Source organism: Crassostrea angulata, chromosome 4 (assembly GCF_025612915.1).
Source record: "Crassostrea angulata isolate pt1a10 chromosome 4, ASM2561291v2, whole genome shotgun sequence".
In the NCBI taxonomy this organism is placed as follows: Eukaryota; Metazoa; Mollusca; class Bivalvia; order Ostreida; family Ostreidae; genus Magallana; species Magallana angulata.
In genome coordinates this window covers 20,718,461-20,738,744 of record NC_069114.1, presented here as the reverse complement: position 1 = coordinate 20,738,744, position 20,284 = coordinate 20,718,461, and the positions used below count along the sequence as shown (strand labels likewise).

The following is a 20,284-nucleotide window of genomic DNA, read 5'->3' as shown; positions in this document are numbered from 1 at the left end:
AACTTTATATTAATTTATTGATGGTTTAGCAATCTGCAGTCTACCGTTCTGCAATTAAAGATTCCCAACCCGTTTCAAAATACAACGATTCCTGAGAGGCAAAAATTGGAATTCCTGTGACCCTTTTTGCTGCATGTAGCTGCACATTATTAAACTTTTCAATTTTTGCCGAAGAACAAACATTACCATCCCTTTTAATAAAAGCATATTCCAAAAATAAAAATAATTCTCAAACTGGTACATCGTGATCCTCATGACAGCTAGATATTATTTTGATCATTTAATTTCTTTCTGCCTAAATTAAATCTACGTTTCTTTAGTAAATCTACTTAATATTTATATACTATGCTTAGTATATCATTTATATGCAAATATCTTTTCAAATCATCAGGAAACGCTAAACCTAAATTTTATGAGAATAAGCAATACAATTGCAATTCTAATTAACTGATACACTGTCGAGTGACCGGGCTAAAAACGGCTTGATATTTGTAAAGTACTGTAAACGTATTTAATTTGGCGTATACGATATTTTGCGGAAAATGGTTTTTGAACAATTTGGCGTGGATTTGAGTTAGCATATTCCTGAATGGGACTATTCTTATACATATATGCATGACATTTAGCAATGTACTTGATTTGGCGGAAGCCACATTCCGCCAAAAACGCTAAATAGAATACACAGCCAAAAGTAATACGTTTACAGTACATGTTGTTTGTTACTATGGGAATAATAATACTGTAAATTCCTAATTAAACGTGAGGAATTAATATCCGCGTAAAATCGCGAGAAGCCCGTCTCGCGAATTTTAAAATCTCGCTTTTAATTTTGTGACACATGTAATAAGTAGATAATTCTCTCCTTTACTTAAACAGCTTAGTGTCTGTAATTTTAATGAATGTGGTCAGACCTCTTTTTAAAGAGAGGTAGTACATGAGCCAATATCCAACAATATGGAAATGGTTTTCTGAAGAAATGTTTTTTTAAACATTTGTGGTCAATGCAACCAGGTCCTTTTTTTGCCTTTTTGATTGGTAAAACAAATTTTATATCAGTTAATTCATATACAGAGGCATTGCAAATACATTCTTCACGCCCGATTTACCTTCAGTATGGTTGTTTTGCATTAATTAATTGTTCTTGTCAAACCAATATAGTCACTTTTATGGTGTATAAAACATTTATATTTTGAACCCTTTTTTATCAAATATGTCTAGCTTAAAGTTTAGCAGTAGTTGTCAAATTTAAGAAGCTGAAGTCAGAACCATGCCTGTTGTACAACTGAACAATAAACTAACATAACTTTCTCTGAATTTCTCTCTGGATCTGTAAATCCCTCTATCCATCTCTCTTCTTGAAAAATCTTTAATTTTAACTTTCTCTCTATTTTTATCTCTTTATTTATCCCTCTATCTATCTCTCTTCTTGGAAATTCTTAAAGCTGCTTGGTCCGATTTTTTTGTTATTATAGTATCAATTTTTTTCTATACAAACCGTTTATCTTAGAAAGTTATGGACTTTCTCCTATTTACACCAGCAGAATCAGTCTCCTTTCAAAGTTAGAAATATTCAAAGTAAATAAAAATAATTTCTTTTTGGGCAAACGAAAAAACAATCCAAAATGCATCACGGGAATGTTTAGAAAAGGTAATCGTTTGGTTTCGTCCCCCGAATAATTGGGATTATTCAACCCGCATGCTATGCATCGATTGTAAAGAAATCAAACTTCAGAACTATTAGCGAACAAAACGTACACATGTTTATTTGTACTTTGTCTGATCATTTCGACCTTTATTTAAAGCGATGTCAAGTTGCAATACAACCATTCCCGTCTCGTCGTCAAGGGTGAACTTACAATGTCTATTATTATACATATACTTAGCATAACCATCGTTTAAAAGCGTGCATAAAATTTGATATAAAATCGGACCAAGCAGCTTTAAATCTTTATGTATGGTTTTCCACCTTCTTCCAAACAAACAAACAGTGAAAACAAGTTAACGGCTGTAAAATTCTTTTTAATGTACAACAGACATTATAAAATTTGACGATGAACAATAGAACAACAATCAACAATCAAATGGGATATGGAACATTTGAAAAATTACACGCATGTAAAGTAATACTGATAACTAAATATCAAATAAGCCTAATGAAACCGATAAACGTTTGAAACAATTAATCTGGGAAAAATGAATTTAATATTTTTCTTTCAATAATGTTGTAAGCATTACAATTCTTAACACAATAACACACTATGAATCTGGTAGAACAACCCATGATAACAAACTGTGAGAACATGTGTGTGCTCGTGCGCATGTGTGCACGCGCATACGTATCGGCTCAAGATAAAATTACAACTACAACATGACTTTAAATACAAACAAACGTTGTTTCTAAGACTTAGTTTAGACACCATTTTCTTTTTTATTCTTTTCTGTTCCTGTGGACGAACGCATTGTGCATTACAACAATATATTTACATTCAGTGTATATTTCCCCTTATGATTGGGCAAATAATGGCTTTATATTGGCGATACACAATGTTTCACACAAATAGACATCAGTATGAAAAAATAAATATAAGCATTGCATGCTTATTTTTGGACATCGTCTGTCCTATGACACACCAAGCAGTGCAGACAAATTATTTAATTTGTCTGCACCGCTAGTTGTGTCATAGGACCAACAGCCTCCAAATATAAGCATTCAATGCTTAAAGATTAAGTAAGTCAGTAATGTGGTAACGAGCTACAGCGTTTAAGGATGTACTTAAACGATAGGAAGTCTACTAAATCCTACTAAGTACTCAAACAAATTTTAAAAAATCTGAATAATACAACATGACAATAACAATATACATCTTAACAATTACAGCTTTAACATTTTGTCAACAAATTGTTATCATTTTCCACACACAGAAGATATGGAACTAATATTATGAGCTGTAAGATAATAGATACAAGTGTCATGACACTCTTTTATTTGTTTTTTTTTCCATCAGATTTTCATTTTTTTTCTTTTTGTGATATAAATGTCACTTATTTCTTGCTTTCTATGCAAAACGAACACCGATAATCTGTCCTCGAATGTGTAACTAACCAACTCATAAACTATCTTCAGATTTATATTCACTGCGAATTTTTTTAGCCAGACCCAAAATAATTTATTAAGACAAACATGAATAAATCCATCGACAAAAAGGTTGAATTAATCCAAGTAAATAATTGTAAAAATACATCAGATGGATCAGGTGCATATATTTTTCTCTACAATAATATTATTCATAATAAATCTTGCTGAATTTAGTCATAGCAAAATTAATAATACTGGTTGTTTCTTGTTTAAAAAAATAATAAACCCGAGGAATTAACATCCGCATGAAATCGCGAGAAACAGTCCTCCCTGGTTTTATAATCTCGCTTTTATTTTTTGAGCTATATAAGGAATAACGAATCATTCTTTGAGTATTATGAGGTGATAATTTTGGTCGGGGCGTTATGATAGATTTGATCACGCCCCGACCGAAATTATCACCTCATAATATTCAAAGAATGATTCCTTATTACTTATATTTATATCATTTTAGGCCATCGTACGATCAAATCTTTAAATATAAATAAGCAAACCCCGCCGGCGCCTCAATTTGGCGTCATTTGTATTATGAGCTATATAGTACAAAATCAATACGTAGTGTTATCACAGACAAAGACACTGGATAATGTAAATATATGAAATTATAGCAAAAAGTTATATTATAAATGAAAGGGGCATGGTCACGATTTTGGTCAAATTTTATTTTTCTGATTTTATTATTTGCAATGCTTTAGGAATGCATTTCTAATGATCAAATGAAATTTGGGTGCCAGTCGTTGAGTTTTAATAAGGAATAAGGAATCATTCTTTGAGTATTATGAGGTGATAATTTTGGTCGGGGCGTGATCAAATCCAATAAAGCCCGAAGAGCTTTATGATAGATTTGATCACGCCCTAACCGAAATCATCGCCTCATAATACTCAAAGAATGATTCCTTATTGCTTATATTTATATAATTTTTAGCCATCGTATGATTAAATATTTAAATATAAATAAGCAAACCTCGCTGGCGCCTCAATTTGGCGTCATTTGTATTATGGGTTATATAGTACAAAATCGATACGTAGTGTTATCACGGGCAAAGACACCGGAAAATGTATATATAGCAAGATACAGGACTGGCAATTCTTCGTCATATTAACAAGGCTCGTGCCCTGTTTTTGTTTACATAGGTTCAATATACCAGTAAAAAATCTTTTTAAAGCTGGTTTGTCTATCTTATTATTCATTTAAAGCATAAATAAACAGTTCCTAACGATTAATACATTTGTTTTAGGTCTAAAACTGGATTTTTCACTTTAACATTCGAAATGTAAATAAACGCTTTGTTTACATTACGAAGAATTGTAAGCTTTGTAACTCGCTTATAACCCATCAAATGACACTCAAATTTAAATTGCCTATTAAAAATGCCTTACTGAAGCATTGTAAACACTAAAATCGAAAAATAATTTTTGACCAAAATCGTGACCATGCCCTTTTAATATATACAGCAGAATCGTGAAATTAAGTAAGAAATTTACATGCAATTCTCCGACGCAACGTAATTTAAGCATATTCTAAATCTGGTCTAATTCAGGGTTACCAAATGGATTATGAATATTGTTCACTCAAGAGAAAACCTAATTTACTGTCATATTGCATTGTCAGGTGAAACCGGGGGGGGGGGGGGGGGGGGGGGGTCGCAGTTTGTCAGTCATTCTTATTCAACTTTGGTTTTTTCCTTATGGTTTGACGAAATGATTTCAGACTTTCTGTGTAGCTTCATAATGATGCTTTTTAGATAAAGTATGAGACTTTTTTAATTATTTACAGGTATTTGCGAAATTAATTCAAAGTTCTATGTACCATTGGGTTAGACTGAGGTTTTAATACTAGTAATGTGAGAAAACCCAACTAAAACCTTACCTCCAATTTTATCTTTTCCAGTTTAAGTTTACTTTTTGCAACCGAAAAACTGCATTCTGTAGAAATATGAAATCTCTTTGACACAATATGGATGTTTTTTTATGGATTCTCAATGAAATGGTGTGTGTGACAGACAGGAAAGATTATTAAACGGTTATATTCTAAGTGTAAATTGAATACTCACTGAATTTGTATCAGTGCCAATGAATAAAAATAACTTGTATGTTTTAATTTTTCTGCCCTCTTTTGTAGGTTTGGTATTTTGAAGGTGGCGATAAACGTAGGAGTAACTTTGGTTAGCCTTATTATATACCGGCTCACCAAATGGATGGCAGGCCGAATAGTAAATGCTTCTGTAATCTTTATTCAATATAGCCATTACAAAATCGGGTTTTTGATCCGCCGATTTCTTTTTTTGATACGTATTTTAAAAAATGCAAAGATCATTGCTTAATGAATGATTTCAGAAGTATGGCAAAGTGAAATATAAGATGACAAACAGACAAGTGACGCTCTGCAATTTAGGTCAGAAAATCACCATCAGAGAGCAAGTGATATGTTTAAACGAGAAATTCGTGAAAAGTATTTGTAGACAGTGTATAGAAGTAAAAAAAAATTGTGAAGATCGATATCTTTTTATCATTTTTTGGTTGTTCTATTTATTCCACTTATGGATTTCAAAAGCAAAGGTAATCCAAAGGAAAAGAAAAGAAACACTCCTTGACAACCAGTGAAAATTATATGAAGGTATGATAGAATCTGCCAGTGGAAAATCTGATTGAGGTAGCCAAGAATCCAAGCCGAGCCAGTAAGAGTCGACAGCTTACAATAAATTTTCAAAGTATGCCTCTCCTTTGTGGTCGAGAAAGAGGTGTTCTTCTTAATTCGAATTTCTTTAGCAATAATGAAGAACATAAAATTATTCAGTGTAATCATGACCGCAATAGGTATTGAAAAGGTGAAAAGATTAAGATTTTGCCGTGCAATAAAGCAGGTCGTTAAAGAGTAGCCAAAGTTGTCGTCTTCGTAGAAATATCTGCTCACGAGAACGTTGACCGCTGTCATGAAGACTGGAACAATGAAACTGTATGCAATGTTTATAAGGAGCTGGACGCATAGAAGCCTGTCCGATTTTTTAATGTTCCAGGATGTAAATGTTCTGAAAATTGAGAAACAAGACATGCACATCAGATTCAACACCCCCAACCAGAGAAACTGTATGCTTCCACCGATCACCAGACAAAGAATAGGGTACGGGCGAGCAAGTCTTGAGACTGAATAAACTATGTTGGCAAGAAGAAGAGCAAGCGACAAAACTATCATATTGTAATTTGGAATGGACGGGGATTGAGGGAAAAATATGTAAACTATCAAATATGCAAGACATCCCATTGACGAGAGGATAGCACACACCAGGGACAAGTATTTCTCCTCAGTGTCTATTTCCGAGACCTTCCGCGACTCATCTCTAGCAGTTTGATACTGATCGAGACATACCTCGACCCTGGTCCTATCGTTTGATTCCCAAAAATATTGTGAATCTACATAAAAATCAAAGTCCACAAAGTAGAGCTTAAAGTCAGATATCACTACGTGAAATTTGCGTTTATCTATCACCAGTCTTTTACAAAATGACGATGCAGCAATCACGGTGGTTGCTGCAACAGATTGTTTGCTATAGCATATTAAAACTTTATCTTTATCTGTCTGTAGGATATCCCAGGAAAATCTACGAATCAGGATATCTTTTGTCATTGGGTTTTGATAACATTGCGAAAGCGAGCCTTTGTCACCGATATAGATGGACATTGATTGTCCTATATGTCGAACAACAAAACCATAAATAATAGAGCCATTGATTTTATCGAGTTCATCGTTTAGATAAAGAACAAGTTCTGTGAAATTGTGCCAGAGATTGACAGAGAGTCTTATAGATGCAGCGAAATAGGAGTTGTCATCCAAGTTTTCTAAACTGGGGGAAAGAACTGCTATAGAGCAGACGTATTTTTCCAGGTTGTGTGTACTGATAAAGTTTTTAAGAAAACGAAATAATCCTTCGAGAAAATCATTTAAAGGTAATCTTTGTGTGGAGGTAGGATAAAACAAAAGAGAAATCTCGTAACTGTTTTGAGAAATGAAAGGATAAATTGGTGAACATTCAGAATTCTTCATCTGCATTCCTTCTGCACAGCCAATGGGGATGCACTCATTCTAATGAGAAAAAAATAGACATTACATTGAATAATTGAACATTGCAAGAGAAAAATATTTAAAAGTTAAGTGTATTTCACTTACAATGCGAGGCTCGTACAGAAAATTTCCTGAACACCCTTTCCCCTCACTTTGGGACTCCATTCTATATTGATCATATTTTTTAATATCGATTAAAGCTGAAAAGGAAACAAGGTTCTGTGAATTTGTCCAGTCGTAAATGCTGTAGGATGATACACACTCAGTCATCAAATGATCTCTCCAGTCGGGCACATTGCACATAGCACAGTATATGTTTTTATACAGAATTCTCCCAAATGCAGCACTACACTCTAGGTACACGTCAACGAAATTTGATTGACATGTGCTAAAAATAGCGTCATCAAAAGTACTCCAATGGCCAGTTTTGTTGCAAGTACTAATGTACCTTTTCTCGTCCACACAAGATTTGGCTGGTGTATTTACTGTTGGAAAGTACACAATGTTGCAAAACGAATTACCTTTAAATACGATGGATTGAAGTTTGGAAAGGGAGTTAGTTTGAAATAGTGACTCCCGCCTAGAACAAACCAACGTTAATGACCAAGGAATGAGTTTGTCGGGAGGCTCACCATTGCAGATAGCGCATTCAAAGTTTCTAAATGTTTCATTGGACTCAGCAGAAAAGTAAGGTTGATAAGAGGAAACATTCTCTTCTTTGAAATACTCTTCACATTTCTGAATTACAGTTGGGTTGTTATAGTTGGAATGACACTTGGTAATCATGTAATAGGACCTAAGTGAGGTTTGTTTGCTTTGGTCATTGACATGTGGCTGGATGCATTGCAAAGAAACAGCTCTATACTTCGAATATGTTTGTTCATTATGATTCATGTATGCAATGTAACTAGGAGTCGTATCCTTACTTTGCTGATAAAATCTCCAGGGACAGCAGCTATTTGTTCTTATGCAGGTGTGATCGCAGTTACAATGTGTACAACTTCTGTACAGTAGTTCAAAGGAATAGTTTCTCTTGAAATGATTGCCAAAGCACATGTCTTGTCCTGGACAAAATAAAAGATGGCTTTGGACATAGAACCTGATGGTTTCGTTTTGGATCCAGTTCGTCATATTTGTTATGAGGACCTTCTCCTCTGTAGTTGGACGCCTGAAAGAACCTCCATTCATCCAAGGATGAAAAGTAAACGAAGAGACAAGTCCGAGGAAACAAAAGATGGTCGAGATACACACGTGAAGAAAACTCTGTAGAGATAGAAAAATAAAAATAATTCTTTTCAAACAATGATTTTCATGTGGATAAAATGATAGTTTTTAAGTTAAAAACTATCATTTTATCTACATGAAAATATCAAAATACGCGGATTTTTGACATGTAAATTATATTAAATAACTGTTACAAATAACCATAAAGCACTATAATAGTATTCTGTTTATGTGATAATCAAAATATAATTAAAGTTAAAAATTGTAAATAATGATAATTATTTAAAAAATATCTTAAACAATGATCACAACCAAACAGTTTCAATGCCCGTGTAACGAAGAATATTGACCCAGGTTGAAAATTGACCCGGGGGTCATTTTTTAACATTGAATATTAACCCAGGGGGTCATTTATCAACGTTAAAAATTGAGAACCAAGTCGTGGTCATTATTCAACAGTATGAGAAAGATTTTGCTTAACTCTGATGACCTCGACACGTTGAAAATTGATCCTGTTGAGAATTAACCCCAACCTCAGAATTTTGATCTGAACTGGAACTTACTCTACACGGTTTAAATGTACAATCTTGCACATATCTGAAAGTTTCAGTTTCAAAATTTTCATACTTTCCGATACATATGCGGACGTGGCTGATTTCTTTTAGGTTGATATGTCAGATTAATCATTTAATTTTGAGACTGAAAATATGATATCCATTTATTTTTTACAATACTCTGTATGTAAATAAAGCTAAGAAGGTGACAGTTTGCTTCGGAATGGAACAGGCGAGTCGGGCTAGAATACTTTTTGATATAGAATTGACTTTCATTCCCTCGTGTGACAGAATTTAAACTTGTCAAAATCTCTGATAAATATATCTAACAAATATATTGCCCGTTATCGTTACTTTTCAGGCAATTCAACAAAGCTATATTCGACAAACACCTGACGTTGTATATTTGTCTAATAATTGAAAATATATAACCTCTATACACTTTTATTGGGTAAAGGGTACATATCTATACTACTATATTAAAATAATAGACTCGAATCTTTAAGCTTTGATACCGATAAATCGGAAGAGTACTGTCTTTTGTTTCATATATTTTAAACATCATTGGTACTTGAAGATTACCAATTTGTTTTTATTTTTTCTCAATCAAGCTTTGTTAATTAATAATCAACGAAAATTCCTCAAAAAATTCTGGAAATCATTTAAATTTTTTGGATTTTACAATCTTGCGCACGCGCATTACATTCACACTAAACCACGGGAGGCTCTTTATTTTATGTTTCCACAATATCACATTTGCATAGGTAAACTTGGAAACGATAAAATGTGTGTTAATTTTCATTGGAAATTTTTCTGTTCATCAAAGAAAATACGGGAGATAACTTTTACACAGTGCATTTATTTAAAAAATCCCGAGAGTTTCGAATGCCAACATGGTGTGTAAAAAACGTTGTTGAAATATGTTAAATTCTGCAATTATAGAATTAAACTTTTTAAAGAAAGGTATTTACAGCTTCAACATGGTTTGTTGTGAACAATTTGACTGTTATTTTCAATGCAACTTTATTGATTTTCTCCAGAGACATAAATAAAATGTTATCTTTGTCTCTGTTTTCTCCAAAATCGTTTTGGAGCGATTCTGCAATTTTCTGCTACATTACGGGAATATTGGAGGCATTTTAACTGTGGTGAAGGCCTTTCCCGAGACACAGTTAGATTATTCCAACTCAGCAGAGTGTAGTGAAAATAATAGCCTAAACATTATTGTAGGCTTCAAGTTTGGTTATGCAAATGTCAATAATATACGGTGTTTCGATGTCTCTATTTTGTAAATGCCAGTTATCATATGCAATGTCAACCCGTGTTTGCACGGGTCAAGGTCTAGTATTCATATAAAGACAAAAAGATATAAAGTCAGGTACCTGTGCTTAATTTGAAGTAGAATATTTCCCTGACAAAATAATAAATTAATAAAATTTCTATCTTTTTTTATAAATATTATACATATATATATACAGCATATACATATTTACACTTGTTTTTATTTTTATTTTTTACAATTTTTCATATACTTGCCAGATTAACTCTGAAACACCATCAAATTTTCTGCATACGCAGAGTCATAGTTTTTTTTAAATGCAATTCATTTCTATTATATTTTGAGTTTTCAATTCTATTATTTATCTGTAAATTAGAAACACAGGCAACTGACGTAATATATTTTCTCAAAATTTAAAACATATACCATCTACAGCAAAAATGTTAACAATTTAAAAAAGTAGGTTTGCATCTAAATATACAGTCGGAGGATGGTTGATCTAATTATATTAATGGTTTATATGAAAAGGCATGCAAAAAGTTGAATATATTAAGATTACACAAGCATGTTATTGATAGATAAACACTTGTTAAAATTCGGCTTTTATCCGATCTAGATTGAAAAATGGTGATGTGTGGAGCAGCTGTATCAAGGAAAACTCTCAGTTCTGACTGTTCAAATAAATAAAATTGTTTCCCATGTTTATAGTTATATTAGAGCTCCCAAGCATTTTTGATTATCTCAAGTTACACTTTTTAAACCTATTTAAGTATTATACATGTATATTTACTTATTATATATTCCCTTTTATTTCCTGTTCTTTTCAAATGGGCTGGATCATGAATATCTCATTCTTATGTTTGTACATTGTATCTCTGCAAGTATAAATGAAGGTGATAGGTTTGTTAATGTAGGTGAGTGAACATGTCTACCAACAATATGTCTTACAATCATATATATATGATAAATGTTTAGATAATTATTTAAATATTGTAGTATTCGTATTGTAATTTTTAAAAATCTTTATATTTGTACACTTCTCCAGCGAATTTAAAAAAAAGAATTTTACTGAATTGTATTTTTTAACGTGTAACCATGCATACAAACACTCTTAAAAAACATATATATATATATATATATATATATATATATATATATATATATATATATATATATATATATATATATATATATGTATATATATATATATATATATATTTAATATAAAGATATCACACAAAACAGCAATTATAAATACGCGAGAAGTTTATTATGGGTAAAATAGTTTTTACATATTTAAAGGGATAATATGTAAATTTAAAAAATAATCATTTTAGTCTCATTTTTACACCCCCCCCCCCCGTTGAAACATGTAAATCTGAAGAATAAAAATGTAAAAACTGATAATTTTTTTTTATTTCTGTGAGCCATATTTTTGTAGGAAAAGAAGTCTTGATTGAAGCAAAATTGAATTATTGTCGTCCTGTACAAAAATTGATCTGCTATATATTCCATAGAAGAGAAATATTTCCTTTATTAAATAAAAATTAATGGATTTTTTTCCAAATCCTAGATATTATAAAAGTTTAAGTTACATGCATGCTTATCATACTGACTGGTTTTTGCAGCAAGATAATATTGTAAAAAATACAGCTCATATTGCTTTTTAAAATATACTCAAGTTATAAATATTGATTCGTTGATTTGTGGTTCTTTGCTGTTGAATTTTGAACCGGTTTCATGATCAAAATTCCACGAAGCGGGTCAATTTTCAACGGATTAGGGTCTTCATTCAACACCTTTGGTCTCAAATATTCAACGTGGAAAAATGGCCCCCGGGTCAATTTTCAACCCGGGTCAAAATTCTTCGTTACAGATTATACATTAAGAAATAACTGTTTTAGTGGAGTTACGGAAATACATGTATATCCAAATTCAATTAGATATATTTACATCTACCGAGTATGATTCCCTCTATATCTTACGGAAACTTATAGTTAAAGTAATTTATAGCTGAATAGAAACAGCCAGACTGAAATCTACACACCACGTTTATCAATTGCTTTGTCGAAACCTACAGCGACTGAAACTGAAATCTACACGCTCCGTTTATCTATGGTCGAAACCTACAGCGACCTAAGAAAAATCACGGACTGCACGAAATAATCATGATGATGTCAGACCCAAATTTCCAAAGGAGACGATTTGGCCGTTTCTTTTATAGCTAACGTACTGATGTACATTAACAGTAATTTAGTTAATTCAACTTACTTTTTACAATCAATTTATTAATTTGTTAAAAGAAAGATGTGAATATAAACACTAAAACATTGCTTACATGTATCACTGTTTGTTAGTATGGACGTAGTTATATAAAGTATCAACTCACAATTTGTTACAGTCAACAATAAAATAATAAAATAACTTACCATTATAGTGAATTGGTTATCTGTATTGATGCCAGCTTGTGCATTCTCCAACGTGCGCGGACAAATACACCCCCAATACCGTCTTTCAATTGGTAATAAATGAAAATCACTCTTAGTGTAGAATTTATTCTGACGTAAATTGTAAACATACACCACTAAATATTAGGAGAAGAACCTTTTCATTCCCCACATAAAAACTAAAACCTGATCTGTAAAGAACTGAGTTCCCGCCGTGTGGATTGATACCCCAACTATTTTTTTTTCTCGCAGCGATGATTTGTAATGACGAGACTGTAATATAGGAAAAGTTCGTACCATTCAACGTTCATGTATATTCATTTCAATTTTAAAATAATTTCAGCTCAGGGGAAACAATTTTATAAAGATTTATTCTTAAAATGCAATTTTATTATCTTAAAAAATGAGAATACCATTTGTATTACATGTATTTCATGCTTAATTTTAGGATACATGTACACATACACGAAGTTATCATTTTAGGAAAATACTGGAAGCCCAGTCACAAGATCTCACTGTGGTTCTCTTGCATAAATACTTAAAAAGGAAAAAAAAAATATACTCATTACATTGCTATCTGATACATTGTACTAAACCATCAACCAAAACTTTCGTAACATTCTATGATTTATAAATTAAACACTTGAACATGTTGAAACATCGGGTATAAAAGTATTGTTTTTAATGCCATGCTTTAGATGAAAAATTGTTTTAAATGTTGGCAAGTGCAACTCTCAAAATGACAACAAACGAGATTATCGCTGGACTAACAGTATGAAGCCTTTAACGATTAATACGATTTTTAAAACTGCAGATGAGCCTTGAATTTCATATTTCGTTGATGTTTCCGACTTGTTTGTTGTTTAAAAGCATGGATATATTGTTCATGAAAGTTGGCGACATTGTTTGGATCGGGGTCGTCTCAGATACCATGCTTGGTGACTGCATGATGTCTCAAAGTAATCACACAATTGAAGAAGATAAATGAATAGACAATATTATTACAAATTATATGCGAAAGTTTTTAGATTTTGTTTGTTCTGATATAATATTGTTTGGTGCAAGGTTCGCGTTATGTTTGACGCCCGCAGATTGACGTGCGTTGATTCCTCGTATTCTCTGGAAAATGAAGTCCTCATGGTCGGGGTCCAACTGTAAATAGTGTATATCTGGCAGTGAAGGTTTGTTATGACAAGATTGTAATACTAACTATATTGCAGAAAAAATACAACACGCGTTATATAGCAGGTTCTGTAAAAAAAAAATTCTGCAATGATCGGTACTCCAGTAACAAATTAATAAATTGATCGTAGGGAGTAAGTAAAAGTGGCTAAATGATTGTTAATATACATCAGTACGTTAGATAAATAAAAAGAGATAAGTCGTCTTATTAGGGATTTGAGTCTGCCATCATGATGATTATTTCTGACAGGAGACGACTTGGCCGTTTCTTTTAGCTAAAATACTGATGTACATTAACAGTAATCCAGTGAATATTACTTACTTTTTAAAATCAATTTATTAATTAGTTAAAAGAAAGGTGTTAATATAAACAATAAAATGATTTATTTGATTATTCATGCGGGTTATGAAGGTAGCGATCATTGCAGAAAAAAATATATATCCGCGTTTTTTTTTTTTTTTGCAATGTCGCCACCTTCATATCCCGCATGAATTTTATTTCCTTCCATTTAATAGATATATATTGGAAATGTTGTAGCATTGCCATTATTAAAACACTCTTTGAAATTGACATTATATCGAATCAATATTAAAATTATTTTTATGTCGGAATTTTTGTGCTTCATGTATTTAGCTACTGATTTGAAAAACCAGAAAGTGACCCGCAATAAAAGCGGCGCTTTTTTTCAAAGACAACGCCCGAGGGAAATATTATTTTTCTGGGGGAATAAATCTTCATATTTCCCGAACGTTCATGCAATAAATTGTTTATCATACCGAACGAGAGGTGTTGATATAGAATGCACCGGGTTTAATCGTTTTTCAATTCGTTAAGCAATTACGTAGTTAATGTTTACCGGTTTCTTTCGTTGACAGTTTTCTAATATATAAAGGATTTAAAACGATATTGTAATTAATTAATTTAATTATTCAATATAATTGTATGTTCATCCTCGGGAATTTTCTTCATCAAAGAATGAAAATTAGAGAGTTTTGGATGAAGTTTCATTGCCCTGGCACGTGATTGTCAAGAACCAATGAGATGCCACGTTATACAGAATAATCATTTTGAGGTATAACAATATTGGTAATTGCATGACATGTTTGGAAAATATGAAGGTTTATTCCCTTAAAAAAATTCCCCAAGAGAAATTATTGTTTTATGCCTTTGGGAAAAATAATTTTTATTGGAGGGATAAATCTTCATATATCCAAAACATAATTCATATTACACATACAATGATATATAAGGAATGAGGAATCATTATTTAAGTATTATGAGGTGATAATTTTGGTCGGGGTGTGATCAAATCCAATAAAGCCCGAAGGGCTTTATGATATATTTGATCACGCCCCGACCGAAATTATCACATCGTAACATTCAAAGAATGATTCCTTATTACTTTTATTTATATAATTTTATGCCATCGTACGATTAAATATTTAAACATAAATAAGCAAACCTGGCGCCTCAATTTGGCGTCATTTGTATTATGGGTTATATAGTACAAAATCGGTACGTAGTGTTATCACAGGCAAGCAAAGACACTGGAAGATGTAAATATATAGAAATGACGTGAATTCCTCGGCGAACCGTACGCGCATTATATTTACGCGCATGTAATAATTCGTTATACTTTCATGTTAAATACTGAAATCTGATTGGTTAAGACGCAGTTCATAATCCGTTCTATTACCCTCAGCGTTAGCAACGCACTTAGCAACGGGTAACATTACAAATTGTTACATGTGCGAAAATTATGCGCGTACGGTTTGCTGTAGAATTCACGTTATGCCTATGTAAAAGCAGTAAAATTTCTTAAAGATTAAGACATTCAGTATAACAAAATAATTAGTGCCTGTTTGGGAGGATAACAGTTGAAATTGACACCCCTCGAAAACCATTGTCAACCTCCGCTTCGCGTCGGTTGACAATGGTTTTCTCGGGGTGTCAATTTCAACTGTTACCCTCCCAAACAGGCACTATTTATATAGTGTTAACCATTGCCAAGTGTGTTGCTAACGCTGATGGTAATAGAACGAATTATCAACTGCGTATAAACCAATCAGATTTCAGTATCTAACATAAAAGTATAATAATGTATAATGTTTGTTTCACACCATTCAATCTTCAAGAGTATCATGCTTCTTGTCTGCATATCTTTTGGTGTTGTTTATGACTGTTAAGTGATCCTGATAAACGTAGAAGGAGGTACAATTCGTTTGCATATTTTGATACCACAATCAGGGCAATTGGTGTTTAATGCAACACCATTTTCGCCGAAAAACGTTACAACAAATTGTTTTGTAACTAATGAAGGTGTTAAGTCCACAGCATGAAATCAACGTTGTTGAAACCGATGAAACGTACATGTATAACATTAACATTACATGCAGTTTATGATACTGACATGAATTAATTTCTCCACGAAAAAGAATTAAATCTATAAAATTTACTATTCATCAGCCATCAATTTTTTCTGGGACTTGGTGTTATAAAAAATAATTAGAAAGCAGTAACTGGCTTTCCCGCTGATTAAATTGCCTAATCTTGTAATAAAACGCAAACGATGAACTCAGAGAGTTAAAGCTTTGCAATGAAAAGTCTTTATTTAATAAGGTGAAGCAATGGTCAGTTCTAAATAATTCAAAGTGAGTATCCATCATAGCTGAGACCTGCAGCCATTTCATGGGCAATAAATACTACGAAATTTATATCATTTCACATTTCAGCGCATCCCAAATCACAGTCTGTATGTTCAGGAACAGTCATTTGCTTGGAAATATGCGGGCATTAAACAAGACAGTGGTTCTGGCATTGCATCAATTATTAACGGGCCGCTATCCTTAAAATAATCCGCCATGGTTAACAGACGATATACCGAAGCACAGAGCCATCGGACACCAATGTAAGGAAATGTCGCCATGCAAACCTGATTCTTCAAAAATCAATATGGGTGAGTTAAAATTATAGCAAATTGTTTTTAATTAAGATACAAGCTAGAAAAAATTATATTTTCGTATTATTCGAAGTAGAACATAAAGATTTTAAAAAATGAATCGAATCAATGTCGCTTTCAAAAGGTCTATTATGCATTGAGACTACAAAATGTCGTCTCTTGATTGTTATAGGGTAAAATAGTTATTCATAATTTGGTCCATTGCTCCCCCCCACTCTTCTTTCAAACTATATTGTGAGGAAAATATTGCTTACAAATGTACCGATATTGATTTTAAAATTGGTACAATATACTGTACAATTTTGGTCAGTTGTAATATACCCACTCCATTTCAGTGAAATATTGAAGACGAACGAAATGACATGAATTTATAAAAATGTTTTAAGTTGTAACTTAAAACAGTTTTATAAATTCGTGTCATTTCGTTCGTCTTCAATATTTGATATAAGTAATATTTATAATATATAAATGATATAAGTAATATTCGATAAAACCTAAATAATGATGAAGCAAAAAGAAAATATACTTACTTTAATTTTATAACCTATATATTAATCATTAATGAGTAAAAAAAATTATTATGAAAATAAATGTAATTCTGAGCAAGTCTAGTCAAACTAGCAGAAAATGCTAACAAAACTCGTTTTATACAATTGTTATAAAAAAAAATCTACAACCAAACACTGCATGATACAAAATATTCTTTTTATTTTTTGCATTTGGTTATCAAATAAACGTTCAATATCGAACGTGAACGCACATCTGAAAGAAGTTTTATAACGGATACAGACTTCTATAATGAGTTCATTAAGGATCCGCTGTTAATTGCCTACCTGATTCTAACAAAGCTTTTAAAACACGCAAAAAACGGATCAAAATGAAAATTACAGTTTGAAGACTAAATGCCTTTCTTACCTGTTTTGCGACATGTCACGCGAACAATAATTGCATGCATCAATATTTAATGAAACCGAGATAGGTGTGTAGGTAAGGAAGGACTGGGTTTTGGGTGCTTACATTCTAAATTACGGGCGCCCGAATATTCTCTAGAGTACAGTTTAATGGTAACATCAAGTGCAACTTATAACCAATCGAGTAGGTTTGATTTGTGGGATTTTTTTTGGGAGTACACGTTATCTTAAAGTGCATACTATAATAGTTATGTAATCACAGATTCAAAGTACATGTACCAGTAATCAGCATTAAAATAAATAATTAAAAATTTGAATTTACGAAGTCAATTGAAAATATTTTGTTTCAGATGATGTAGAAGACAGGCATTCCGCCTTCGTCAACAACTCGAGACATCTTATAGAGTCCACCAAACAGAAGATCCACACCATGCACCAGATGTCCGACGAGCTCCGCACCATGACCAACCAACTGATAGACGAAGAAAGCAATTCTAGCCACGAACCAGAGGAATCTGACAAAGACGAAAAGAAAGAGGAACGACGGCAGGCGAAGCCCAACACTCAGATCAAGGTGGTGGTACCGATGTGTACGGACGTGGCGGATTCACCCCACAAGGCCCATCCCAGGCGGAAACACGTCAAGAAACCGACCTCGCGCGGGAAAAAACACGGAGACGAAAGCTTAGAAGCGCTAACAAAAAAGTATGGCAGCAAGCACAGGCATGGAAAGAAAATGGTCATACTCGATCCAATTAAGTATTTACAGGAGTTGGAGAAAGGAGAGCATAAAACGGAAAGCAATAAGGAGGAAAAGACGCCACCAATCAAGAAGTCGACTCCGCCGCCGGTTCCACCTCGGCAGAATACGGAAAGAGAAAGTGAAAGTAAATGTTACCATGGCCACGAGGTCATGCTCCCAAAGCACAAATCGGCTCAACAAGAATACATGTGTCGCGAGCAGAAGGACTCGACTAGCATGGCTTTACCAAAGATCGGCCATTTTGGTATTACCGACAACGAGACGTGTAGCATGAATCTTCCCGGGCGTAAAATCACGTGCGAGAACTGTAAGGCGAGAGCCATGAACGAACTGGAGTTTACTCTGTCCAAACATCCCGGAGACACTTCTCCAGTGTCCAGAGACCATGTCCATACGTCTAGAACCGTGCACAGGCACTGCTGTGCAAAGTCGTCCAAACCAATTCTGTACTACCATTGCTCAAGTGAAACGTCTGGGAAGTCATTGCCCGCGTACATATCTCAAACCTTACTACACAACCGGCGGATTCTGACATGTAACCCTCGTACTCACATGAAATCAGAACAACACACGTTCGAAAAACCAGTCTCCAACTTGGGATTCCATCCCGAAAGATACACTTGTCCCAAATCGGCCGCGTATTGCTGTATGGACGAATTCAAACGAAAGCAGACGACGGAATGTTTTACCCACAGGGAGATTCTGAGACCGAACAAAGTGACCATCCAGTCCCCTGGGTTACCAACCCTGATCGCCAGCGATTGTTTGCCACTGGAAGAGATATCCATTGGATTCCGTTTTCGAATCGGCAAAAAAGCCATGTATAGGATTCCTTTGGCATTTGAGCCAGAAGAGACTGGAAATTCGAAAGTACATCATTATGAAAGTCCAAAGAGGATAGTTCCAAGAGCCAAGACATTTTACGGTCAATACCGTGCATAAGGAGGCACGGGAAAAATCTATGTGACGTACATTATTTTGCAATCAAATTAAAATCATCCCTAACCTCATTTCTTATAGTGCCACAATTCTTGCTTTAACATCGATTATGGTTTTAAATATTTTAACTTTCAACGAGTACTTGAAATGCATTTTAGTTCTTAATGTCAAATACCGTAAATTTCGCAAGTTTTAGAATGGCGCAAATATGTACATGTACCGTCTAAGAGCGGATCTTGTCCCGCTCTCTCTTTGAAAAGATGGTTAAATGTGGCCAAAATACATTTTTTTCATATATAATTTTTACAAAAAAAGAAATTTCATTTTTTTAACAGTACAAATTTTACTGTTTTAGAGCAAGCACATTATTATAGTTCGTTAGGTATTATAACATCAAGGTGTTGGGAAAAAATTGAATATATTGTTCATTTTATTGTTTATTTTTACATAAAGTGCGTCGCATTGTACCGATGTTTAATACATTATAATTTTAATACTGTATACAAGGAAATGTTCAGCCCCGTTTTATTTTCTCCCTCGTTGTCAGTGGACAAATTCCAATATTATTTCTCTTGGAACGCAACTGTGTCGGAGAAACTGTTTGCAAGTGCAGAGGGCGAACATTACAACTAGGGCGAAAATAACCCCCTTACAGTAGTTGGTATACATACTTAGTCTATATAGGTTATTAATGGACAAGTTACGAGGATGTATATCAAGAACACATGTATACCATATTGTTTTATTTTATTTAGATAGTCAAACTACTATTATAGTTGCAATTAATTACTAAAACTAATGATCCGAAAACATTCTTACGGATCGATGT

At 33.2% G+C, this 20,284-nt stretch overlaps 2 protein-coding genes across 2 annotated transcripts; one reads left to right on the top strand and one right to left on the bottom strand.

Annotated features, from left to right (window-relative positions):
- Positions 1-4,843: 4,843 nt before the first annotated feature.
- Positions 4,844-8,441, bottom strand: LOC128181926 (uncharacterized). The gene is made up of 2 exons (XM_052850506.1): positions 7,302-8,441; positions 4,844-7,217 (listed from the first exon to the last, which is right to left on the bottom strand). Exons 1-2 carry the CDS (start codon positions 8,382-8,384, stop codon positions 5,646-5,648), a joined length of 2,655 nt encoding a protein of 884 aa, XP_052706466.1. The 5' UTR covers positions 8,385-8,441; the 3' UTR covers positions 4,844-5,645.
- Positions 8,442-16,635: 8,194 nt separating this feature from the next.
- LOC128181553 (uncharacterized) lies at positions 16,636-19,909 on the top strand. The gene is made up of 2 exons (XM_052849994.1): positions 16,636-16,839; positions 18,104-19,909. The coding sequence occupies exons 1-2, from the start codon at positions 16,800-16,802 to the stop codon at positions 19,456-19,458; spliced, it is 1,395 nt and encodes a 464-aa protein (XP_052705954.1). The 5' UTR covers positions 16,636-16,799; the 3' UTR covers positions 19,459-19,909.
- Positions 19,910-20,284: the final 375 nt, after the last annotated feature.

Bases quoted from the DNA above. Each gene is read 5' to 3' on its own strand.
- LOC128181926 (XM_052850506.1), bottom strand. From the start codon at position 8,384: ATGAATGGAGGTTCTTTCAGGCGTCCAACTACAGAGGAGAAGGTCCTC. The intron at 7,218-7,301 runs GTAAGTGAAATA...TTTTCTCATTAG, and splicing joins TTCTGTACGAGCCTCGCATT to AATGAGTGCATCCCCATTGG.
- LOC128181553 (XM_052849994.1), top strand. From the start codon at position 16,800: ATGTCGCCATGCAAACCTGATTCTTCAAAAATCAATATGG. The intron at 16,840-18,103 runs GTGAGTTAAAAT...ATTTTGTTTCAG, and splicing joins TTCTTCAAAAATCAATATGG to ATGATGTAGAAGACAGGCAT.